Raw genomic sequence first — 26179 nt, forward strand, 5'->3', positions numbered from 1 at the left:
CCAAGACATCAGATAACAGCCTAACCCTTAGTTTTTAATGGTACACTGAAATGGGCAAGGTGCCCAAGTTGTCCCTGGCAGGCCGGGGGGCTGCAGGCAGCGGGAGACCCCGCTGCCATTCTCATCTTGGGCTTTCTGCCGCAGTCTGGTGCCATCGCTGTGGGGTGAAAGTGCGTGCTTGTGTCCTGCAAAATATTTCAGGTTCGCCAGATCACCTTTTCTTGACATTTTTTTTTTTCCCACAAAGGTGTCACTGTTGTTAGCTTTGAAATGCTAGCAGTACAAAAGCAAAGAGGCATAGACAATAAATCTCTATTAAAAAAGTGCTGTTCTGCTGCTCCCTTCCTTCACTGTAGCTCCTGTAAGCCCGACCTCTCCTTAAAGCTGTTCTGGGGCCCCTCCTCGCAGCCCCGTGGGGCCTTACAGCAGCCGCCCTTGCTGTCTCTTTCTGATGAGATGCTGTTTGTCCTTTGGAAACGGAAATCGCCTGATTCCCACCCCGTTATTGGGACAGCCTTGTAAAAGTTTTGGCTCAACAAAGCATCGTTTTGACCCAAGTTACTTTTGTGTATTTTTTTGTCTTGTGCAGCAGTTTATTTTTTTCTCTTAGTAACAGTCTAAAACTCCTCAAGTTTATTTGAAGAACTGACTGCCCTTGTTTCTACGCGGTTGCGCTCTGCACAGCTGCCTCCACCAGAACTCAATCCCCCTCCTCTTTCCGCCGCATTTGCTCTCTGAGGACAACCACGCACCCGCGCTTTTCTTAGGCTCACGAAGGTCTCCGGGCCGTGCTGGGTGTAACCGCCCGCTCCGTGTCAGGCCCCGGCCGAGCCGCGCCGCGGGGCCGCGCCCGCCTCCCCTCAGGGCGGTGGGTCACCGGGGCGGGGCGCGGGCCGCCGTGACGCGCGCGCTGAGGGGCGGCCGCGCTGCATGCCGGGAGCAGGGCGCAGTGCGTGCCCGGCGGGGCGGGCCGTGGCGTCGGGGGGGGCGCGCTGGGCCTGCGCGCAGCGAGGGCGCGGGCGGGGCGGGCGTTCTCCCGCCGCCCAATGAGAGGGCGCGGCGGGGGGCGGGGCGGGGCCCGGCGCCGGGGTGTTTGGATTCGAATGCGCGTCGCGAGGCCGAGGGGCAGCGGCGCAAGCGCGGTGTGCGGCGGGGCGGCGCTGCCCCCTAGCGCCGGGGTGCGGCATGCCGGGCGAGGAGGAGGACGAGGCCGAGCCGGGGGCCGGGGGCGCGCCCCCCGCCACCGCCCCCTCCCCGCCGGCCGAGGAGGGGGACACCCGGCAGCGCTACGAGGAGCTCTGCAGCAGCCTCAACATGGACGAGCGCGCTCGCTCCGAGGCCTGGCTCAGTTACCAGAGCATGAAGCGCAACTACACCCTGGAGGTGAGGGGCGACGGGGCTGGCGGTCGCGCTGCGGCGGCGGGGCGGGGGGATCGGCCGCGCCAAGGTGAGCGGCCCTGGTCGGTCAGCGCAGCGGGAGGGAGAGAGTTAAGCGGGGGGGAGGGAAGGGGACGGTTCTTGAGGCGCAACGGCCGCTCCCTCACACCGCTCGGGCCTTCGCTCGCAACCGAGAGGGGGCACGTTCCCGTCCGCTCCGCCCACGCAGAGCTGGCCCCGGCCCGCCAGCCCCCGGCCCCGGCCCGCCAGCCCCCGGTCGGGGCCGCGCCTCAGCCGCGGGAGGAGGGACGTTCCCCCGGCGCCGCCGCCGTGAGCGGCCCCCATGCCCGCCGGGGAGCGGGGCTGCCGCGGGCCCGGGCGCTGCCGGCTGGCCGTGCTGCCCGGCTCTGGGCCGGGGGAAAAGCCAAAACAACCACCATTCCTGGCCGTAGCAGTAAAAAGGCGTTAAAACCAAACGCGATCGTATGGCTGTGGTGCTTCTGCTTCCAGCGGCGCAGCTGCCGGGCGCGGTGGGGGGTTACCGGGGCCGCCCCCTGCCCGCTTAGGTGCTCTCGGCTCAATTAGAACCAACGGGGTTTTGCGCGATCGCGGCGCAGAACTTCGCAGGCGGGCGAAGGCGGGCGGGGTTGGTAACATCGCTCTTTAAAGCGGTGACATGACATGACGCAGTTTTGTTTGGGCGATGCCTTTTACCGGGTGGCGTTTTAAACGTAAAGGTGGCGCTGAGGGTGGCGGCCCGCCTTCGGCCCCCGGGGGCTGTTCGGGGCGTTGCGGGGCTCCCCTTGCCGCAGCCGGGCCGTTGGCACACCGGGAGCGGTTAGCCCTGCCGTGCCCGGGCCGTGTGCTCGGCCCGAGGGAGCTGTTCTGCCTGCGGGCACCTCTGTCACGCTGCCTCACCGTCGGGAAGGGGCTGGGAAGCTCAGAAATAAAACTTTCCTTTTGCTAAAAGCCTCTGCTCGTCTGGCCCTGTGACACCGCATAGCCCGAGAAACCCACGGCGTCGAATTCAGCCTTCTGTGCCCCGGTTTTTTAACTGTCTTTTTCCCATTAAAACATATGGGTTTTTAAACCGAAGACGGAGAGTATGATTCAAAAGGTTTTCGTTGGAATTAATTTCTCTCTTTAAGTACCAGACCGAGGAATGGTGGTGGTGTGCAATACAGAGAAAAACGGAAACTACGTTTTTCCGTTCCCGCTGCCTGTTCACGGCAGAAAAATGTTCTGACAGCAAGGAACTGGAGCTTTTAATAATATTTTTTTGAAGGCCAAGGCAGTACAAAACGTTATAGAAGAGCAGCAGTTCAAACCTTATTACTGGAGAAGAGCAACACCGAAAATATATTGTTAAACTTTGGGTCAAGTGTGAAATTGACGAAGGTAACTAGTAACTATGTAATTGTAGCATTGACACTGTTCAGTATTAAGTATCTGTTTAAGCCCTTGTTTTTCCCTGTAGTTGAAAACACAAAGTAGTTAAAGAGAACTTTGAAACAAGGTATCAACTTTGTTACTGGTTGAAATTGATTTCTTTAGGACGCAGTTCTGGTCCTTCCCCCCCCCCCCCCCCCCCCCCCGTAGGTGCATATCTGGAAGGGGTGTTTTCCATGAAGTCTTTTAGATGCCTGATGTTTTAATTCACAGGGAAATGATCTGCACTGGCTAGCGTGTGCCTTGTACGTGGCTTGCAGAAAAGCAGTTCCAACTGTGAGCAGAGGGACAGCTGAGGGAAATTACGTATCTTTAACCAGAATTTTGCGCTGTTCAGAACAAAGGTAACTTTTCTTTTTGCTAATTTTTACACACTTACAAAATTTTGAAGATTGCTTATCAGCTTATGAAATTTAGAAACTGAGAACGGAGGCTAAATGTCTTTCTAGTTTCCTGCTTTTACAGGCAGAATATATATATCACTGGAATCTTTGTGTTAGAGCTCGTTGCCACACAAGTAAGACACTTTCATTTGGTCATTACCGTGTTGCAGAAACACTGGTTTTCAAAATCGGAGATTGATTCCCTGTCTCAAAGGAGAAAGAAACTGGTCCCTGAGTAATAGCCTATTTTTGAAGAGTGTGCAAAGTGTGAACTTCTCGCATGAGAAACCTTTTTTAATTGATTGTGAAAATAGGCACACAATTTATCTCTTCTCTTTTTTTTTTTTTTTTAAGAAGACTGAAGTTTTACTTGCTTTATGAAATTGCAGTGGTGTCAGAATCTGACAAACAAGTTTGTATCAAATATTTATATCTACAAAACAAGAAGAGCAGTTTCCTAAAACAGTTGACTTTATTTATTAGCAATCTGATTGTTTTGTAACAATTTAGTAGATTTGGAGCGGGAATGTTCTTATGTACTTTTTCTCCCTATCTCCTTTAGTGTTGGAGCACTGCTATCGGTTTAAACAATGCAAAAGTGTTTCTTTACAAACTTAATGGTTTTTTCCCCCTGAATCAGAAATTCAGCAAACTGAATGTGGATAAAATGTTTCTGTGATCTGGGCCATCAAAGACTAGTAAGACTGAAAAAGTAGGTGTAGAAAAAAGAAGAGTGAAAAATAAATGAAAGCCAGATTAATGGAGTGAAATTTACTGAAACTTAGGGTTTATTCATACTTTGTAGAATCTTTTTAGCATTGTAGAATTCAGAGTTTGTTTTATTTAAGTTAATGAATTATTCAAAAAAATGAGGGAAATCTGTTTTTAATCTGTTGGAGTTGATTATGTCTTTGAGACAAAGCCGGAACTGTGAATTATAGTTAACGTGGTCATCAGCCGAGGATTTATATTTTTATATTTTTATAGATATTTTTATAAATATTCTGTGAGCTGTCTGAGTTCATGGGTTATGGGTGAAGGACTAGCTGAGGGTACACTGTCATGTTTGCAATACCACCTTTTTATCAGTACCTTGGGAAGTAGAAATTTTGTGGAGAATGTGTATTTCTGCAGGAAAAAAAGCTTTTCACATCTAACCCATTTGGTATTTTCAGTTTGATCGAGTTTTTTAACAAGATGAAAAAGTGGGAAGACATGGCAAATCTACCGTCCCAATTCAGAGAACGAACTGAGAGATTAGAGAGAAACTTTACAGTTTCCGCAGTAATTTTTAAGAAGTACGAGCCCATATTTCAGGACATTTTCAGATATCCTCAAGAAGATCAACCTCGTCAACAGAGAGGAAGGAAACAGAGGTACGTTCCTGTTACTTCCAGCCTGATTTTAGAGCATTTCTGTTACAAAAATATAACAAAGCCACTGGTTGTTTTAGTTGTATTTTTGACTGTATTTTCATAGCCGTTATTTATAATATCGGAATTGGTCTGTGTCCTGGCTCACAGTAATTTTTGAATCGGTTTTTTTCAGTTTCTCAGATATGACAAGGTGCAGGAAATCCCACAGCTGCTAAGTTTCTATGATTTGGGGGGGAGGGGGCAGGGAATTAAAATCAGTTTGTAGACGAGCGTAACATTAGTGTTTCTAAGCTGAGAAAGGCTGGAAGAATTTGATCACTGTATGATCTGTATAGCCTCAATAGCTCATAGAACAACTCGGTCTGTTTCACTGCCTACTCATTCCCATAGTCGTCTTCATCAATGCAGATCTTCTGGATATTTTACTTTATTGTAGAAGCTTTGTTTCTTTGTTCCTGTTCATATTAGAGGTGCTGTGGAAATTAGTGCTAGCATTTTTTTCTGGTTATTTTGATCTTAACAAGATTTCATCTGTTTGTGCCAGCACTTAGCCTGGCTTGTCATTTCTCCTGGTAGTTAGTAGAGACTGATTTATTCCCTTTCATTATTTCTTTAGTCTTTGCTGCTGTGAACTGTGTTTTTTTGGTTGCTTTTATATTGAGGGGTTTTTGGGTTGGTTTTTTTTTTTGTTTGTTTGTTTGTTTGTTTTGGTTTTATTATTTTCTTTTTCTAGCATTTACAGGCTATTTCTAGGTGGGGGTTTTGGCTTTTTTTTCTTCTAAGTGATTTTCTTCTTAGATTCACTTAGCATCACTTAGTGGCATTAAGGTGTTTGAATCTATAATAAAAGACAGGATTGTTCCTAAGTAATTTTGTTGGAGAATGCAAAAGGTGAGTAAAATCACATTGGACTGTAGATGGAATAGAGTTATGTATTGAGATCAATATTTGCATATAATGGTGGAATTAAAATATGGTGTGTATGTAATTCTATGATTAGAACTAGAGTAAACCCTTCTAGCTGGTTAGCTTGGATAGTAAGGTGTGAAGTAATTTTTAAGTTGGAAGATGATACTTACTTATTTTGGGGTGAAATGCAGGTTAATTTTGACGTTTAATACCATACTTAGCATAACCTGATGCAATAAGAAAATAAAAGATTAAGGCTGATTAAACTACTGGAGAAATGGAAAAGACTATGGCCTCACCATGAATTAATTAGGCCTTAATGAAATAATTTCCAACTTAAATACATAATACTGGATGAAATAAATAATACTGAATACAGTCTTATGGAGCAAGCAATGCTTCTAGAAACAGGAAACCTGATAAAAACTGTTTACATTGTGCAAATGCTGCTTGGTTTTGAGGCTCACATGCCTATTTTACAAACTAAATTAAAAAATGCACTTTAAAAAAAAAAAACTAGAAGGGATGAGATAATATTGGGCAAAACATCTCTGTGCCACCTTCTTTCTTTGCTGCTCTAATGTTCTGCCGCCCTGGGGATGAGCTGCGATATATGAAATAGCACTTCCAGGGATATGGTATAACATGGTATATGGAAACAAGGAATGATGCTGTGAAGCTATAAGAATCAGTGCTGGGGGAGTCTTTTGGTGGGTTTTTTTGTTCTGTCTTTATTTATTTATTTATTTATGTTTATTAATATGTTACGAAGAACACAAACCAAACTTACTAGCCAGTAATACGAAAGTAGGCAGGAGATTTAGGAAAACTGTCCAGTATGTTATACATGATAGTATTAAGAAATAACAAATCCTCAATAGCTGCAAAACTTTTGATTTAAGAGCAGTCCTCATGAATGAGTTTTATTTTATTTGAAAGTATTTAAAACTAAGACAAGCAGAGGAACTTGGTTCTGATAAAATTTAATATATTTTGAAATTCTTTATACTATATAAAGTTCTATACAAAATGCTTTACATCAGTATATAGATGAGACACAGTTCTGAAAGTTTCGCCTGTGTGAATATATTAATATAAACACACACTGTGTGATGTGTTCCTCCAGGAACCTGTACACATGTTTATATTGCTGAGGTTGCTTATGAAGAAGGAATTTCAACTGTGGTTCTCAAACTATTTCAGTTGACTATATTATGTACCGTTTGTTGTAAGCAAAAGCAGAAATAACATTTTCTGTAGATTTTAATACAGATATTTGCCTGTTCTTTGGAACTCAGATCACACTTTTGTCTTAAAAGGAAACGTTTAGGCGAGCCGTATTTAAATTTAAAGTGATTTTCTGCTCAAGTCTTGGCCTACTTTTAATGGAATCTGCTGTAGTGGTATTTGAATCATTACGTGCACGCTGAGACTGGGCTTCCACTTTGTGCCTGCACTAAACCAGTGTGCAGCTTGTTTTAGTGAGGTTTTTGTTGGAAGGGTGTAAGATTTTGGCCACGCTATTGTAACACTTAATTTTCTTTTGGAACGATTGAACGTTGTGTGATGTTCTATTGGTCTTAATTCATGGAGCTTATTGGGTGTCGTCTTGCTGTGTTTTTCCCCAAAAGGCGACAACCGTGTACTGTGACTGAAGTTTTCCAGTTTTGCTGGGTGCTGTTTGTTCATGCAAAAGGTAAGAGATTTGAAAGGGATTAAATCCAGAAAACCTGGTTTTGTTAGTCATTACATCAGTCCTTGAATACTGAATAGGTGCAAGCATTGCTGAATTAAGAAATGCCTTTGGAGAAGGAGCCTTCTCAGAACAGCCCGAAGTAATGAATTTCGTCTTAATTTCCCCAGGTCTCTGTTTTACCACACTTGTAGGGTGAGCCATATGACCAAACAGTTTGCTTTTATATGCAATAAATTAATAGGTGGCTTTTATATGGAACATTTTGTACAAAGTTACCAGTATTGAGAAGTTTTATGCTGTAATTCAACGGAGAAAAATTAGCTTAGCATTTTAGTGAATTAATATTTAGATGTTGTTGTAATTAACATAAGGTGTATATGTATGTTTACTGGGAACAAAGAATATTTGAATTCCTCCTACCTTTCCAGCAACACTGAAAATATTTAATGAATTTTTTTCTACAACCTACTAAAAATTTATCCTAAAATGCTAGATCTGTATACTTTCCTGCTAGTATCACAGACAGCGTTCTAATTCTTTTGATAGCCTGTTTGCTCCCCTACCTTTTTGAAAAATGAGCACACGGCAACTGTACCAAATAACTATATGCATTACTAAATAGGTCTGCACACGCCTGTCTTGCAAGGGTGATTTTCTTTTGGTTTTGGGACATAGCACTATATACAGAAATGGCTGACTTGAAGACTCAGATTCCTTTGGAAGATGTGAGGGGATCCTCTGTTAGTATGCTTCTGTAGAAATAATGCAATGAACAGGCAATATATTGCAACGTATATACAACTTTTATCATAATAGCAGCCTTAAACCTAATAAGAATAGTAGAGGATTTCACAGTTTTTCTTGATAATGACTGATGGAGAAAAAGCCACAGGAGGGAACGAGATTAAGTCTTTATTTTAGGCCTAAGTTGTCCGGTCATACCACATGTAGTCCGAAGTCTTCCCTCACTAAACCTGCGTCTTAAAGAGTTTCTGCATACCTAGGGCTTTATTCAAGTACTGCTTAGATGGGTGTTCGCTGGGAATTCTGTATAAGAGAGTGTTTTGAGGAAAATAAAGACAAGATTTACATTCACTGAAAGAATGCCTTTGTAGGTTCAGGTCCATCGATAATTTCCAGAGACATTTTACATTTGTCCGTACCATAACTTCTAGTAGAAGAAAACTAACAGTTCCGTTTCTAAAAGAAAGGGATAAAAGGAGTTTTGGTTTGGTTTTGAGGTGTGTGGTGGGGTGTTTGTTTTCCGATTTAGAAGTGAATCAGTGTTAAGATTCCTGCAGTGTGCTGTAATTTCCTTAATTGGCTGCTTTTGAGGATAGGACAGAGTAGACTGTTACAATATTGAATTAACTGGCACTCGTTTTGTACAACACAGATTAGCCTTTCTTTCTACACTGTACCACATTGCAGGGGGTTGCCAGCAACTCCCTTTAGGAAAAGGTACTGGCCACATTACTTGGACCCTCACCACCACGTCTTTGGGCAAGGATCAAGAGGGGTGTGGTACTGCACGAGTGCGGTACTGAACATTGCATCTTATGTAGAAGATGCCATTTTCCAGTAGGCTGCAAATTCCACTTCACTGGGGAAGAGGAACCTTTCCTAAACAAGTTGGTTGCTTGCAACCCTCAAACAGTATGATTGTTGGGTTTTTTCTTTTTTTTTCTTTTTTTTTGTTCTTCAGTCCAGTATAGCGCTCGCAAGTAGTATGAAATATCTATTCGTATTCCACTGAGTCCGGGGGAGAGCTGGTCCTGTACTTTATTTCTAGTCAGTCAGGACTTTACCTCTTTAGCATAGTTAGGCAACTGAGAGAGTAAGTAGGTCATTCTGAAAAATCACAGGGTTTTCTTTTCCATTCTATAAAATCCCTGCTTTTATGGGTACACTGGACAGTCGACAAGATGCAGAGGGACTTTTTGAGTCTTCCTATTGCCAAATTATTGGTTAATATCTTTGAGGAACTGCATCATCGTTAACTACATGTTTATTAGCGAGCAGTTTCAGATAGAAATTAACTTTGTACAGAATACCATGTTGATGACGTACCCAAATAAATGTGACAAGAAAAAAGGAAAACATACAGTAATTGTAAAGCTAGTAAATGACTAGTGGTACATTTATTCAAGTGTGGCAGCACAGAAATGGAAACTAAATGTTGATCATTTAAGGCACTTAAGTATTCATGTTGTTCACTGTGTTTAGAGGGTTGGCAGTAATCCTTATCATGGCAACCGCACATCAGTGCAAGTTCAGGCTTGTCTCTGATATTTCTGCAAGCCTGAAGATCACTGCGTTCGGTTTCACAAAGGCGGAAAGTACAGGTCTTGTTCGTGCCTTTGGTATGCGCTGCAAAGTAAGGCAGTGACTTTGTTTAGCAATACTGCATTTCTTAGGTACTGTTTTTAAGAATTTCTATTTAAATTCTTTACCTTGACTTTTGTCTTTCTTTAAAATGGAAATGGAAAAAAAATTACGCTGCACTGTGATAACTGTTTTTTTAATTGTTTAGTAAAAGGCTGTGAAAGGGAGTAGTAAGCTATTGTTTGAAATGTCATTGACAAATTATTTGTATGAAACTACTGGTATTGTAAAATTGGATTTATTTTTGACGGCTGACAGTAACAATTGCCATGCTGGAGTTCAGGGTTATGAAAATGAAGCTATATTACAAGAGTTACTCCTTGAAGATTCTGATTTATTAACATTTTGCTATTGTATTTAGCTTTCATGGCTTTGCTGTGAATGTTTAATGATTTGCAGATAACTGATAAATGTGTACAGGTAATTCAAATTTCATGTAGGCTTCATTGTTTTAAATAGATCCAGATATGTGTATTGGAATTATTTCTCTTTTAACAGACATGGAATCAGAAAATTGAATATAAATTTGAACGAAATAGTATGTTACTAGTAGAAAAGTAACAGCGTAATTCAGAAAAAATCTTTTAATCGTGTATACATTTTGATGTGTTCTAAGTGATTTTATTACTGTGTGTTAGATTTCTTCAAGGATTTAAAACTGTTCTTCATAGTGGGTTCAGCTAAGTGGTTTGGAGCTTACCTGAAAAGAGAGGAGGAAAAAAAAAAAAAAAAAGAGAGAGTAGAAGAGTTATTAGTATTGAAAGAGTAATAGAAAATCATGCTGTGCATAGAAATTAATGGAATTGTGATTTATGGTTTTAATTAATGGTACAGTTTATTTTACCAGACTCTTTTTAGTTATGGCTGTTCCTCTAAAGGAGTATCATAAACCTAAATGAGTTCAGTAAAAAGACGAATGAAGCTGAATATGATCTTTGTGAAAGGTAATAATAAGAGTGAAGAGGTTACAGGGATTCTTTTCTGCAGGAAGATGATAAATAAAAAAATACTTGCTACATTGTGAACCAGATCAGAGGCAGCCGTTTTAACTCTTTTTGTAAAGCACAAGAGATATAAAGTTAAATTTATTACTGTTTATAATGAGCATGCCCCCAACAACATTTTTTGTAAACAAAAGATTGGTAAAGAAAAATGACCTCCTGGCTTGGCATTGAATATAGATTTATTCTGGAGAATAGGGCAGGGACTGACGGAGGGGGTGGTGCTTTCTTGTTCTGCGACATCTGAACGCTTGGGTCTAGCCTAGCTAACGTTAAAGTTGTTTGCAACACTTCACAGTGATGCAAAATTGGGGAAAGGGAAAGTCTCAGTCAGAACCCATTCTTCCCCCTTAACACGCCTTTAGCATAACGTTCTGCTTCAGGCAGATGGAGTAAGAATCTGTGAAGGACGTAGCGCTGCCAGGCAGTGGGGCTTGTGTTGCCAGAGTTATGGTAACAAATTTTTCTTCCTTGAGGCAGTTTGCGTTATACAGTTCATACTGCTTCAAGTTATTTATTCGCTGATTAATCAGATTACTGTGCATGAGGGAGTCTGCAGTATCATGTTTATCAACATTTTGGTAAGGTTTGTTTTCAAAACAGCACAATATATTTGAGTTCCTGCACAATTGCCGCCGTTTCTGAAAACATATTTTCCTATTATATTGGCTATATTTTATTAAGTGTGTGTCTGGTTTACTACCTGCGTTTCTATCCAGATATTTATAGTCACCAGAGTCTGTATTTCCAAGACTCCATGGTTGATCGTAATGCAAATATCAACAATTTCTTGGTTAAAAGAATATTAAGTCTATGTGAATTTTAATTAAATGTTGTATGTCTTTTTAATATTGAAGGTAATTTTCCTATGATCAGTGATGACTTGGTCAATTCCTACCACCTCTTGTTATGTGCTTTGGATCTAGTGTATGGAAATGCTCTCCAGTGTCCTAACCGTAAAGAACTTCTGAACCCTAATTTTAAAGGTATGCTGGAAAAAACTCTCTATGCAAAGCCTGCAAGAACTTCTAAGGCTATTGAAGCTAGTATGAATCTGTGTGGCAGAGAGCAAGTCGAATAATAATTGCTTTGAAATATGTGGGAATTAATATTTTGCATATCTGGCCACACAGATTTATACTAATGCAGTATGTCGTAACAGACTACCGAATTTTGTCAATAATATAGTAAGTCAAGAATTTAATTTACAATGGAAATACCATGGAAGAAAGTTCCAGAGTAAGAATTTCAGTTGATGACATCGCAGTGACAGAGTGCCTCATGATGCAGTCATTACTGCAGACAGTCAGACTGGAGAGTTCCCGTGAGGCAGCAGCTTGGGAAGATCCAGTGCTTGGATACGAGAGTGGCAAGCTGGTTGTTCCTCTCATTTCTGGATCGCTGCTTTTCTTTTTCTGAAAAGAATGGAAGTGTAGGTTGGCTTGATAACCACAAATGCAAATGAATGGTAAGAAGTTTCCGTTGAATTTCTGATGTAATTCTTTCCAGGCTTATACTTCATTCTCAGTGCTGTACAGTATTCGCGTTTACTTTGTAGTGGTTTGGATGTGAACCGGGACCATTAGCTCAGATCTATTTGAATAAATCTTTTGGTTCACAAGTTTGATCTATTTTTTTAATTAGAATTTATATTTTAAATTTTTACTACTCGGTATCTAACTTTTTTTAATCTCTGACTAAAAATTGACTTTCGAGAACATTATCAAATTGAGTGGGCATTATATAATTAATAATTAATTCAAGGAAACTAATTAGTTTCCTATTTTAACTTCACACTAACTAGACTACACAGCATAGAATTTAAGTTTAGTAAGAAAACAGGATATGGATATGCAAAATAGAATAATACAGTATTTTTAATTATAGGTTTACCCGAAGACTTTCATAGTAAGGATTATAAAGTATCCTCTGATCCTCCCTGCATCATTGAAACACTGTGTTCATTACATTATGGATTAGTTTTAGAAGCAAAAGGCATAAAGGAACATTTTTGGAAGCCATATATTCGGAAACTTTTTGACAAAAAGGTTGGTTCCTAAATTTGTAATGTAGAAAAAGTTCTTCTTACTCATTATCTTTTTAAGAACTGACAAGTCCATCCTTTGTTCTTATCTGCCTTGCAGCTTTTAAAAGGAAAAGATGAAAATCTGACTGGATTTCTAGACCCTGGGAACTTTGGAGATAGTTTGTGAGTCACTGTATTTGTGCTTTGGTTTGCATTAGCATCCCTCTCTAATACAATTGCACTTGCATTATTATTTGTATCTTAACAGTAATAGTAGCTAGCTGACTTGCGTATTTGTTAAAGTTTACATGTTATGTTGTGTTTCAGTTCCTTCTCTTTGAGGTGGTATGGTCTGAGGCGTATTTGAATGAGGAGTGATTCCTCGGGAGGGTGTTACTTGATGTCTGCTTTTATTCCTATGTTTCTATGTTGCCTCAGATATTTTTTTATTATATAACTCAAAGTGTTTGTATTTAAAAGATGTGGGAGCACACTGAATGAGTTTGAAGTGGGAGGGGAAAAAATGGGGTTTTGTGGTATTTTTTTCTGTATAAACCCAGAGATGCTTATGAGTAGGACTTTCTTTGAAATAGTATGAAAATGGTAAGCAGAGTTTATGGTGATGTGATGCTGTGTAAGTTTGGAGGAGTTTCCAGCCAAATACAAATTCTCGATGTTTTATTGTGTTCCTCGTGCAGCTATACTAAGTGGCAAGCCATCAGGCATAATGGGAGAATAACCTTCTTGCCACTGTCACGTTTGAGATACTGTAGATTTTAAAGGCACTCCAATGCTTAATTCAGGGTTAAAGGAAGTTCTGAAGTAGACATCCAGCAGGCCAGAACTGTGTTCGGTAATAACCAAGTGAACAAAGCACTGTCTAAATACAGAGGGGTTTGTATCTGCCTTTTCCTTTCTGCTGTAGCAAAGCCATCAACAAGGCCTACGAGGAGTATGTGTTGTCGGTAGGAAATCTGGATGAGCGAATATTTCTCGGGGAGGATGCAGATGAAGAAATTGGAACGCTCACGAGGTGCTTAAACACAACTTCAGGAATGGAAACAGCTGAAAGAGTACAGGTGAAGCATAATTTGCAGCAGCACTTTGACAGGGTGAGTATGACACCGTCTGTGTTGCTGTTTCTATATGGAGAATAAGTTGAGCTGGTCTGTGTCCGACGAGGAGAAGCAGCTACTAGAAATTACATGTATGCCTATGAGTACAGAACGTCAAAACGTTCCTGAAGATGTAAAAGATGTCTTAAGGGAGGAAGGACACAAGGCAGGCAAATAAAAGAGGGATATAAGCTCTATTAGCACTATCAGATGACAGGGAGCAAGGGGGTAAAAAGTCTAGGTCACTGAGATAGTTAACGTGAGCTCTTCCCAGTGTGAGAATTGGTTGATGGCTTTCAACATTCTGGAGAGAAAAGATCACAATAACCTTATTTGCAACATCAGTGCAAAGAGTTAATTCTTTGCGTCTGATCTATTTAAAGAAATAATCAACCACGAAGTTTTGCTGGTGTAGTTCTGGGTGTGTAACTCCTGTAGGTTTCTGTAGCAATGAAACGGCGTGGCCCCTAACACAGCAGCTCGCAGCTGCAGTGCTTGTGCTGTCTGTGCTCCGGGGCGTCCCGGCAGGGCTGGGGAGCCCTCTTCCCTGGCAGGGTATGGGCACAGAAGTAAAACACACTTAGGAGTGGGGGGGGGGGAGTGGGAGGAGCATTGGGAGCTAGACTTCATGGTGAAAAGACTGCGAAATGTAATGTAGTTGTTAAAATAAGGGAAGTGTTTCTTGGTTAAGTAATTGTGTGGTTAGATAATTAGAAGATGCAGTGGTTTTCCTTGTACACTAATTGAAGGAGCATCCTTGATGTTAAATTATTTTGATGTGATGGCTTGATCTGATGCAAATGAATTAAAATGCTAATCAGGAGGCCTTCTCACATCAGGAGTTACACCTGCTGAAAGGGAACCCTGGCTCAGTATGCTTTTCCTGTGAGCTACAGCTGTCTTTGGTGCTCAGGGGACGGGAGGGGGCTGCTAGGGGCTTTGGCGTTTTTTCAGGTTGGCCTAGTTGTTTCCCACCTCACTCCCAGTATCTGTGTTTGTGTGAGGTCACATCATCTCAGTTTATAGAAACAGCCAAGTGACGCGGAGAAATCTTTCACTGCTGGCTATTAACTTTTTTCGTTTGTTTGTTTGCGCTGATTGATTCCTAGCCAGTTTTTCCAGGCCTATATCGTAACACAGGGTAAGAAATCTACAGCTTGACACTTCTAGGTTGTGACCTGTATCTCGGTTTTATAACAGCGTACACTTGTATGCTTATTTTTTGGGTTTTTTTTAGTCCAAATCACTTAGGATTACAACCCCACTGACTGGCCGCAAGTATATTAAAGAGAGCAACCCATATGTGACACCTGTTTCCATAGCAACGTACAGTTTGAGCCGCCTTCATACGATGCTGGCAGGACTGAAAAATGCCCCCAGTGAAAACCTGGAGCAAATACTCAGGTAAGTTTGATGTCCAGCTAATCAAATACTTCTATTTTTTAAATAGTTTTAATAACAACCATTAATGCTAACCAGTGTAATTTAAAATGTGAGTCAGTCTTGAAGTTCTGGAATAAAATAGGACCCAGCGAGACATTTAAATTTGGAAAGATTTTGTTCTCTTTATTCAGATACATTTGTCCTTAAGACGTTGATGACTGTAAGAACAAGCGGTTCTGAGCTGCTCTGACAGCAAACTGCTAATACAAAACTTTCAAGACTTTTCTTCTTCCTACCTAGCAAATCACTCCATACTGCAGGAGATGCAAAATAAAATTTATTCTCCATGCAGATAAACGTTGCTTCAGGTACAATATATTTTAAAACACTTTTTGTATCGTGTGGAAAATGGTGTTGAAGTATTTACCCCTTGTCACAAAAAGATATGCATATTTACTGCAATGGATATAATAACAATATGCTATGGACGTTTTACAGTGCATGTACAGGTTGGGCACATACGGGGGGGGGGGGTTGCTATGCAATATTTTTACAGTTTCATGCTTTCATCATATTACGAAAATAGCTGTGGGATTTTGGTTTTTGTCTTGGTAGGAAGAGTATGTTGTCAATGTTTAGTTTTTATTTACAGGGCATGTTCCAGGGATCCTTCTCAATCTATTGCAAATAGAGTAAAAGAAATGCATGAAGTGTACTGCCAGAGCGTGCAGTCTGAAGGAGAATTCAGTAATTTTTCCAAAGGTGGGAAACATTTTACTTGTACAGAAAAGAATTAAAATGCCTGTAAACGCATTGCTCTTCTGCGATTAACTTGTAATTAACTTACAGTTTCACTTATAGGTTATGCTCTGGCACAAGTGTTTCTTCTATTTTGTCTTTTCCTGTATTCTTAAGACATAGCAGGTTTCAACACTGCATACCATTTTATAATCAGCCTTAGCTTTAATCACTGGAATTTGATGATACTTTCAGTTCTACAGAGCTGAAATGAAAAGCACTGTTAAGGGCACTGCTTTGTCTCTCCAATACAATAGTGGTGGCGTGGATTTCTGGCACGAAAAACCTGACTAACTGTAGTCTTTAAAAATCCTGCAGCAATTTTGGCTTACATACAAGGGTGGATTAGTATGGATATTAAAATCCTGCCAGTGTAAACACAAAGTATTATTTGCAAAGTTGTTGAAAGTGTGTGAAGAGGGATTGGAAATAAGGAAGATGCTCTTGAGCTTCTTGTTTCTTAATAAGGCTTTACTCTGTTCTTGTCAGCAGGTTGCTTCTGTGTTTTCTGTTGCACAGTGCAAGTTGGTTCCACAGAGGCATAACTTCTCAATGTGTTTTCTGAACTTGAAATACGTACATTATATTACGGCAATGTTAAGGATTGTTCTTACAGGTGGTGTTTTCCTCAAAATCTGGGTTCAGTAGTAAGTTATTCTGCTCTGCATTCACAAGTCAGTGCAGCATGGGAGAAGGATTCCCAACTTAACCTAGGACTAATTGGTTTAGTCCTGACAGTATTGTAGCCGCAGCAGCATGGAAATCCACACAAGCTACTGAATTGCTGTATTTCTATAGCTTAAGATAAGAATATAATTATTTTATCCTACATCACAATATTGCTTCTATTTATAATTCCCGCAGATGTTGCCAGTAAGCATTTTCGTCGTGCTGAGGTGCTGTACTACAAGGTCTTGGAGTCAGTCATTGAGCAGGAGAGGAGGAGACTGGGAGATGCTGACTTATCTGTAAGGACAACTAATCAAATTGTACCTGATTTTTAAAGGTGGACCTACAAAAAAGGAAACCAGTTGTAAAGCAGACTAGGCAGCTATTTAACAGGAGGGTAAATCTCTGAAAAATAGCTTGTGTTTCCAGACACAAAGACATGTGAGATTTTTAATGACTAAAGATGGCTCCTTTTGGATTCTCTTCTGTGTCTTGCAAGATAACGTCTCTTTTTATAAGCTTGACAATCTTGCTGTTGCTGCAGAACAGAAAGCACTTCATTGTTCTGTAGTTACTGTAAATTAAGCATTACAATTTGCACCTCTCTTGCAGGCAATCCTGGAGCAAGACGTGTTTCACAGATCTCTGCTGGCATGCTGCCTCGAGATAATTACCTTTACATATAAACCACCTGGAAACTTCCCATTCATCACTGAAATATTTGACATTCCAGTTTATCATTTTTATAAGGTAAAAAGTGTTTGACAGCTAGAAATGCTTATTAAGCCATGGGTGCTCTGTTGACTTGTGTTAGGTCATCTCCTTGCCTAGACGTTAACTGGCACGTTACCCCCTTCATGCTCAGCTTTGCCCCTCTTTGTACTGAAAAAATACTACCCAGGTGTCTGTCATTCCAGGGCGTGCCTTGGGCATTTTAAAAATCAAAATAGCGGTTTAATGCAGGAGCAGTGTCCAAGTATCTATATAGAAACTAGTGCTTTATCATTTCATCATGAGCTATTGTTGCAACTGTTCCGCAACACTGCCTGACATGTTTGCTTGTTTAGAAAGATACAAATACCCATCTTCGAGATACCATCTGACTGAGTCACAGTAATGCAGCCTTAATATTTCTCATCATCTCTTTTCCTTGAATATCGGGAATTAAAATGAGATCTTTTTGTAAGAAATATATGAAACAAGTACGTCATGTGGATCACGATTATCTGCCTTACAGGTAATTGAGGTTTTCATTAGAGCAGAGGACGGCCTTTGTCGGGAAGTGGTAAAGCACCTTAATCATATCGAAGAGCAGATCTTAGAAAGTATGGCATGGAAACAGGAATCCATACTGTGGGACAGAATCAGAGAGAATGAAAACAAAGTTCCTACTTGTGAAGAGGTGAGGACTTTTTGCAGTGTTTTACCGAGTTTTTCTATTTGGAGAGGAGGGTAGAGAGCAGACGTTACCCCCTGAAAGAGAGGCTTCAGCTGTCCAGATTTCAGTTTCACCCTGCAACCTAACCAGTGCAGAGAAAACAGCAGACGGAGTGTGCTCCGGTCTGTTTGGGGACATCTCTATGGAGGGATCCAGCTGAGATGATTTTCACCCTGCATTTACATCCATTTACTGTGGCCAAACTGGGACGGCTGAACCAGTCACTCACATGTGAAAAAATTACTAGACAGGCAGAAATGTGGTAAAAAGTCCAGACTTTTAATTGTAGGCACAGAAAGATTATTACAGTACTGTATCTTCTGGAGTAGTACAGTCACAACAAAGTTTTAGTTAGGCTTTATTGTAAGTTTTTCAGCATTCCTGTTTTTATTTCCCCCCCCCCCCCCCATACTGTTTCACTGTTCAAAATCTGTAGTACAGAAGCTTTTAGAAATTTGTTATGTAGTCCATGTGTGATACAGACACTCTAATAGGAGTATAAATATTTTAGGTAATGCCACCTCAGTATTTTGAGAGATCTGCTGGGAACAGTGTTGTCGGTTCACCATTGACACCAAGACGAATAAATGAGGTTCGTGCTGAAACTGGAGGCCTAGGAAAAGGTGAGACTAAGCTTCATAGATTTAAAAATTAAAGCCGTGGTCTAAGTTGTGCACAGCAAGGAGGCTGCTTTAATGTCAACGTACAGTTCATTGCAAACACATTCATAAATGGTTTTTCCATTGCAAGTCACATGGTTTCAGTGTGAACAAAATACTGAGTGCATTTGTCTTAACCACCTGACAACACCACATCAGAACAGTTAGCTACGTCAACATTATATAATATATACATATGTATACATACATATGCTATTTATTTATACACTACTTGTGCTCTAATAGGTAGCACTTGAACAGGTTGCTTTGCTGTTATACCAGAGTAGAAGTTCCACTGTATATTTAGTTATGTGAAGTCTCAAACTATTTTCTTCTGGAAAAATGAAACATATAATATGTTTAGGTTAGAAAAGTATTAAACAAAGCATTACTTGAGATTAAGTTGCCTCTAAAAGCACTCTGTAAGCCACAAATGTAGACATAAGGAATTTAAAAAAAAATTTTTCCTGAAGAGCTTTGCAGGACGGAGTTTGTTTCTCATTAGATTTCTGTCACATATTTGTCTAATAAGGGATTATACAACAAGAGCCAACTACACCGAGGGGGGGGGGTGTTTTCATCCACAGGCCTGTCGTCCTCTCCGACTACCCTGTATGACAGATACAGTTCTCCTGCCGCCAATCCTACAAGGAGAAGACTGTTTGTTGACAACGACAACAACTCTGACAGTGGAACTCCAGTAAGAGTTTCCCAACAGCCCGTGGTAAACACCGTGCCAGTGCAGAACATGAATCCCGAAGCAATGTCCGTGACTCCAGTGCCCGGCCAGACGCTGGTTACAGTGGCCACTGCCACCGTCACAGCCAATAATGGGCAAACTGTGACAATACCAGTACAAGGTGAGAGAAAAAGCACAGCCAAATTATTCGACTTGTTCCCATCACAGTATTAGGACACAGTAAGGGGGAGAGGGGGGAACAGTCTGCCAGTGGAGGGGGGGGAAAAAAGAAGTATGCTTAAGGATTCATAGTGGGGAAAAATTGACTAGGTGAGCAGAATTTAGAGACAACCCAGGAACTTCTGGCTGCCTATGTCTATTTTATAAAAACCAGTTATTTCAGTAAGCCTTCCTTTCTCACCTGGCATAGGATAAAAGTTGTATTAGCATGAAAAACTTGGTCCAATTTCATTATCTTATCTCCTTATGTGGAAAATTCAGAGTATTTTAACAAAACAATTTCATATATAATACGCTAAATATAGTTATAAGCAACTAATAAAAGAATTACTGAATTAGTCGAAAAACCAAACAAAATTAAACCACCCCAACCTGCTCTTACTTTGGACTCTTTTTTTCTTAAACTACAGGTATTGCCAATGAAAATGGAGGAATAACTTTCTTCCCAGTGCAAGTGAACGTAGGTACGCAGCCTCAAGCTGTCTCTGGTCCCATCCAGCCTCTCAGCGCCCAGGCGCTTGCTGGGACCCTGAACCCCCCGATGAGCGGGGCGACGCTGCAGTTACCCGGCCAGCTAACCGTGCAGCAGATCTCCCCCGGAGAGCAAAGACAAACCCAGCCATTTACCACTGCCACATCCGTCAGGCCTCGGAAGATGGGCTCACTGTCACTCTTCTTTAGAAAGGTACTTTTTGGTCTAATTTGTGCTTTGCTTAGTTTGTATTTCAGTAAGCCTGCAGTGATTTCTAAATGATATGCTTATATTAGTAGTACTGAGAGCGTGTTCCATTTCGGAGCTAATCTATCCCCTTTGTCTATTCACACACCTACCTGAGGAGTAGTTTTCTTACGCAGGCACCTTCTCGCTAGCAAAGGAGTCCCGTCACCTCAGCTACTGCATCACTACCTGTGACGTAGATTATGTTCTTGGCCAGCAGGTACTCGAAGGTGTCCGTTTTCTTTAAGGCTCTTTAAAAGGAAGAAATTCACCTTTGAGATACCGTGGTTTCTCTAGGCTGTGCAGTGCCCTTCCTGTGGGCAGGACAGCTCAGCATTCCTAAGTTTCAAACAAATGTTGTTCTTAGCATCGATACCGGTACCGAGAATGTCTGCGTCTTGTAAGCCAAAAAGTTATATTTAGTGACTCTTCTTTTGGCTTCTCACTTGCACGAGTTCCACAGGGTGTGCGAGGCTGAGCCACTCTCTAGCCGGGTAAGAAAAGCAGGACGGCTGTGGCCCTAAGCACAGCTTCCATTTCAACAGGTGTATCATTTAGCTAGCGTTCGTCTGAGGGATCTCTGTGTCAAGCTCGATGTATCTGACGACCTGCGGAAAAAGATCTGGACGTGTTTCGAGTATTCCTTGGTGCACTGCCCTGAAATCATGATGGACAGACATTTGGATCAGCTGCTGATGTGTGCCATCTATGTCATGGCTAAGGTAAGGCGTGAATAAAGAAAACAAGCAAAAAAACCCCAAAACTTTAAGACTTAGTATTCCAAAGACTACAATTCCTCAAAAATGCCCCAGACAGCAAACCACAAAGACACTACGAACCTGTCCTGTTCATCTCCCCTTAGGTTACTAAGGAGGACAGATCATTTCAGAACATTATGCGCTGCTATCGGACACAACCGCAAGCCAAGAGCCATGTAAGTACAGTTGGCGTTACGCCATGTGGTAGCGGCTTTATTAAATGCCTTGGTTCTATTTCAGGAACGGATCACTTTTTGAAGTAACGTTTAACATTAAATAAATGCAGCCTGCGAGCCATTCTCCTCCAAAATCCTGCACCAGTGAAAGCTTTGTATGCTAAACCATAGCTACAACAGGAAAGATCTTTACTTAGAACCTAAGGAGGCAGTGCCTATTGGATAATACGCCCGTTAGGAGGCTGTATTTTCTGCAAGAAGGAATAAGTTTCTAAAAGGGAGATAATGTGATGCAGACTGTTCTTTCCAGACTATGTAACTGCGTATCTAGTCATCCTGCCTTTGCCACGCTCCTCTTTTTCCCCGCAGGTGTATCGGAGTGTCCTGATAAAAGGCAGGAGACGCCGGTGCCGCTCTGGCAGCAGCGACAGCAATAGCCAGCAGAACTCGCCTACAGACAGAAGTAAAGAAAGAAACAAAGAAAGAAGTGAGTGATTCCACATCCCAGATGTTTGGTTTTAATTCCATTTCCAAAGCAGTGTGCATAAGAGCGGGATTTTATGTCACCCCACCCCAAACAGTTCCTTCTTTGGTAAACTTGGACCCAATTAGGAATATATCATTAACATTTAAAAGTTGCTGCAATTCAAGCTTAGCATTACACCCACATTGACAGTTTTGAATCCACGACATGTGCTTACATCAAGAGTTTACTGTGACAGCTGGCCTCGACTCCCCGAGTTCAGTTTGTTCGCCAAAGCAGGTGTCTTTGTAGAATGCAAGAAAATGAGTGCTAGCCCGCGTTCGGCCGCTTTTATTTCCTGCGGCTGCAGCAGTTTCCTTTAGAGTAGCTGGCTGACGGCAGAGCCGCAACAGCCCAGCCACCCGCAGCAGCTGTTGGGGCATCTCTGACATCCCTGAAGACTCTTTCCCTGGTATTTGAACAGACACATTTTCCTTGAAATAACATTTATACAGGAAAGCACGTAAGTGATGCTGTATACTCCTACCCCCACTTTACTTAAATAGACGGCAGTATAAACTGTAGCTATTGATGTTTTCTGTCACAGAGAGGCGGCAGGGAGGGGAGGAAATAATTATATCTATTTTGCAACTTCCCACATTAAACCAGCAGGAAGTATTACTAAGCCAAGTATTTCTACTACTAGCTGAAAAAGACTACCGTTCCCTACCCGAGGCTGTGCCAGCTGGCACCGAGTGAGACCAGCTCCTGGAAGTATAGCACAAATGCCTGGAAAATGGCGTTTCAGCTCTGCTTATATCGTGACGAAACTCACGCTTATGCAGAAAAGCCACTTGCAGTTTATCCAGGCAGAGGTTAGAAATCAAACACATTTCTGTACACCTGCAGAGCAGGTGGTTGGTCTCGAACACCAGACTGCTTTTTCGTAAGGGAAGATGCTAAGGGAACAGAATTAGCGTCGCTGACACTGACACCGGGCTCGCGGTCACTACTGCGGTGCAGGACCCCAGCGCGGCTGCGTGCCTGGGGGTGAGGGGCCGGGGCGCGTTAGGCAGCTGTGGCTGCGTAACAGAGGGATTGCGCTCCTCTCGGCAGCCAGCAGAGACTCCAGCCCAGTGATGCGCTCCAGCAGCACGCTGCCCGTACCGCACCCCAACAGCGCGCCCCCCACCCCGACCCGGCTGACAGGTGCCAACAGTGACACAGAGGAGGAAGAGCGCGGGGATCTTATACAATTCTACAACAACATCTATATCGAGCAGATTAAAGAATTTGCCCTGAAGTATACTTCAAATGCAGTAAGTTAAATTCCGTGCTTTTCATTAGTAATTCGTTTGGGGTTTTTTGTAATGTACGTGCAGTAAAATACTCTGAGCTAACCTCACCGTAAGCAAATTCAAAGGGTTATATTTTTACGACAGGAATTTCACCTCAGGGGCAGACTGTGCTGCTAAAACACCAAGTACTTTCAATGCCAATTTGCCATTTCCTCCTGGATGAAACAGGCAGCACCGAGCGGTATCAACTGCCAGCCTCAGACAGGGTCAGAAAAGTAAATTAAGAAAATACTAATCTGGCCTAAGAACATGACAAAACTTGCATCTGTTCTAAAAACGGATGGTATGGCACCAGCAGAAAAACACTAAACTGTGTTTAAGGCAACCAACTCACTAAAGCCTTACTGCAGTAACACCCGAGACCAGGTACCAACCATCACGTGATTTTCATTTTCTCTTGTGCAGACCGACTCTCCTCCGCTCTCGCCCTACCCCTTTGTGAGGATTGGCTCCCCTCGCAGAATCCAGCTGTCCCAGAATCACCCAGTCTACATCTCGCCACACAAAAACGAGTCTACTCTCTCTCCTCGAGAGAAAATATTCTATTATTTCAGCAGCAGCCCATCTAAGGTGAGACTGCAGGGGTTTAGTTTGCTTTTATAAATCCTTACTTCGCTATTTTCTTTTTGGTAGTGAAATTAGAGAAGGTGGTGCAACACACCTTTCTGTTGACACTGTTTAACCTGTACTTTTTCACCTGACACTCTTCAAACTGTCAGTTCAGGCCTCTGAGAAGTTGTAAAGCAATTAGGCGTCCAAGGTACTTGTGTACTTTTAAAAGTTACTCTTGTCGCTGATCCACACGAACGACTGGGGAGGCGCAGCCAGGGCACCCTTTGCTTTCAGGTAACAGCTGAGTTACGTGGCATGGCAACTGCTCAGGGAGAACATTAAATACAGTCACATGCCTTATCTACCTAGTGGGGGAAAGAGTCCTCCAAGTGGCTCTTAACACAAAAGGACTTACCAGGTGGATACGTAACAGGCTGGGTCCTGTCACCTCTGGTCACCAGGAATGAAGTAGGAATCTTCCCTCAGAAGCATCTTCACTCTAGATGGCAGTGGCGGCGCCTGCGGGGGCGGGCAGCGGTCGTTCCCGCGGCAGGAGGGGGCCGTTCAGCTCTGTGTGCTGGAACAAGCGGCTCGCTTGAGCTCCAGCCGGGCTGGCGTACTCTAGCTCTGCAACGAGCAGTACGGGGATTAAACAGGTTGGTCTGTCACAGGCAGCGCCTTGTACAGCGCAGATCGCCAGGAACAAAGCCTACATGATCCCGCTGTAACACAACTAACCGCCGTTCACTTTATGTTTTGCTCATCACAACAACAACAACGAGAGGTAATTCTGCTTCCCCCCCCCGCCCCTTTCTCCCTCCAGAGGCTAAAGGAAATTAACAGCATGGTTAGAACCGGAGAAACTCCGACCAAGAAGAGAGGCATTCTCTTAGAAGATGGTACCGAAGCACCAGCTAAGCGGATCTGTCAGGAGAATCACACGGCTCTGTTAAGACGACTACAAGACGTAGCAAATGACCGCGGGTCCCACTGAGCGCGGTGCCCCCACACAGGTATTCCCTCGCTGCTGCTCAGCCCGGGCAGAGCGTGCCGAGGAGCCCGGCCGGGCCCCGGCTGCCTTGCCCACCTCCAGGCTCTGGCTGCCGCAAGGGGCCAAGGAGCTGAGCGGTCGCACCCCTAACCCAGCTTTCCCCCCTGCGACAGGTATCGACAGCCACTTGCTCTAACCCGTCAACTCGCGCTGCTTGTGTCGGGGCTCCCCCCTCGCCCTCACCTTTGGACTGGGAAGTTACTCACGCGCCACATGTGGCAGCGCTGCACCAAGCTTCAGCGGTGTCTTGTTTTTTTTAACAGTAACCACCTCCACAAAAACAATGACTTACAGGTAATATTCCAGCAAAGTCCAGTCCTGCTTGGGAAGGGAAGATGGGAATAACCTTTCCAAGCCCCGAAGGAAGCTGGCCGAGTGGATCCTTTCCCTGTCCAGGATGTGCCGTGGGCCCCTGCCAACCATCATGTCATTCTGCTCCGCTGCTGGGGCGCCCTGTACAGAAGTAGGTAGCTTTGTGACGCCTTGGTTTTAGCTGTGCAATGTTTTCAAGTGAACTCACGTTCAAAGGTGGCACTTTGGTAGGGCTGTGAAGCACCACGTGTAAGGCAGAGTAGTTTTGCTGTATATTTGCAATGGCACTTTCTAAATGTGAATTATTTTTTTTTTCCAAAGGCTGACTTCAGCTGTCTTTTCTGTATTGAAGCAATTTGATTTTTGTATTTATTTTCAAATTGACAGCCCATAGCTCCCCTCTTCAGCAAATGGCATTAAGGTTTCATTGTAGCGCGGTGCCTTTGCAGTAAGGAATGCAGGATGCTAGGGACGTCGGCTTTTTCCGAGGAATTTTATATACTTGTAACGTTCCTGCAGCGCGCTTTTCTTGAGAGTCAGGAACTGGCCACCTCACTCAGCAGCAGGACGGTGGGGTCCAGCTCTTAAAACATTTATGTAGCTTTTTTACTTTGTTTGTAAAGGACAGGGCTTGCAGGGGGTTGGGTTTGTTTTTTTTAGTGGACTAAATGAGGCAGCCTGGGAGAAATCTCTCCCCGCTACCAGGATAAGGAAGCGGCACGTATATTACTATAGTTGTCTTATAAAATAGTTCCAAAATACCAGACTTAATAGGAAAGCATTAAACATACTAACACCTGGTACAGCAGGGCAGCTTACGGCTTCAGTGACACAATGGGGAACACCGGTGGCGTTAACGGAGAACGTAGCACACGTGGATTCCCAGAAGCTTATATAAGGAAACAAAAGTTAAAAGCTCTGTGTTTTTAATCATTCCTGCTCCTCTGAATTATTGGAAAACTTAGGATTTAATTCCACTGTCAATTCAATTCATGCAACATAAAAGCATCTTTTGTTCTTACCTGCGTAACAAAAAGGCTGAAGTCAAGAAATTGTGTAGATGTCTCTGTAAAAATATTTATGAAATTGTCAGACAATTCTTGTTACTCTGTACCATTTACGTTACTTTGTATGAAAATATTGCGAGTGTATTTTTCAATAAAGAACTTATAAACTCACACTCTTACGTGAAAAAAAGCAGCGTGTGT

General features: G+C 42.6%; 1 protein-coding gene across 4 annotated transcripts; it reads left to right on the forward strand.

The window, feature by feature from the left end:
- The first annotated feature begins 1083 nt into the window (after nt 1–1083).
- RBL2 (RB transcriptional corepressor like 2) lies at nt 1084–26149 on the forward strand. 4 transcript variants are annotated; one of them, XR_008749768.1, is made up of 23 exons: nt 1084–1383; nt 3040–3170; nt 4385–4585; nt 7126–7190; nt 11434–11562; nt 12464–12624; nt 12721–12785; nt 13528–13714; nt 14955–15121; nt 15753–15862; nt 16763–16866; nt 17180–17317; nt 17805–17969; nt 18517–18628; nt 19252–19524; nt 19994–20268; nt 20847–21023; nt 21164–21235; nt 21605–21722; nt 22815–23017; nt 23462–23626; nt 24432–24655; nt 24719–26149. XR_008749768.1 is itself a non-coding variant. In XM_013300398.2 (23 exons), the coding sequence occupies exons 1-22, from the start codon at nt 1186–1188 to the stop codon at nt 24600–24602; spliced, it is 3387 nt and encodes a 1128-aa protein (XP_013155852.2). In that variant the 5' UTR covers nt 1084–1185; the 3' UTR covers nt 24603–24621; nt 24773–26149. The 4 variants fall into 4 exon arrangements, 3 of the variants coding, with proteins under 3 accessions (XP_013155852.2, XP_055674466.1, XP_055674467.1); XM_013300398.2 differs by having other exon boundaries at nt 24432–24621; nt 24773–26149; XM_055818491.1 differs by lacking the exon at nt 1084–1383 and adding an exon at nt 2121–2775 and having other exon boundaries at nt 24432–24621; nt 24773–26149.
- The last annotated feature ends 30 nt before the right edge of the window (nt 26150–26179 follow it).

The sequence above is a fragment of the Falco peregrinus genome, chromosome 14, assembly GCF_023634155.1.
Source record: "Falco peregrinus isolate bFalPer1 chromosome 14, bFalPer1.pri, whole genome shotgun sequence".
Lineage (NCBI taxonomy): Eukaryota > Metazoa > Chordata > Aves > Falconiformes > Falconidae > Falco > Falco peregrinus.

What these genes read in the sequence shown, in the direction of transcription:
- RBL2 (XM_013300398.2), top strand. Translation starts at nt 1,186, where the DNA reads ATGCCGGGCGAGGAGGAGGACGAGGCCGAGCCGGGGGCCGGGGGCGCG. An exon ending in ATTCAGTAATTTTTCCAAAG is followed by an intron (nt 15,863 to 16,762) that starts GTGGGAAACATT and finishes TAATTCCCGCAG; the next exon opens with ATGTTGCCAGTAAGCATTTT. An exon ending in TCAGCAGCAGCCCATCTAAG is followed by an intron (nt 23,627 to 24,431) that starts GTGAGACTGCAG and finishes TTCTCCCTCCAG; the next exon opens with AGGCTAAAGGAAATTAACAG.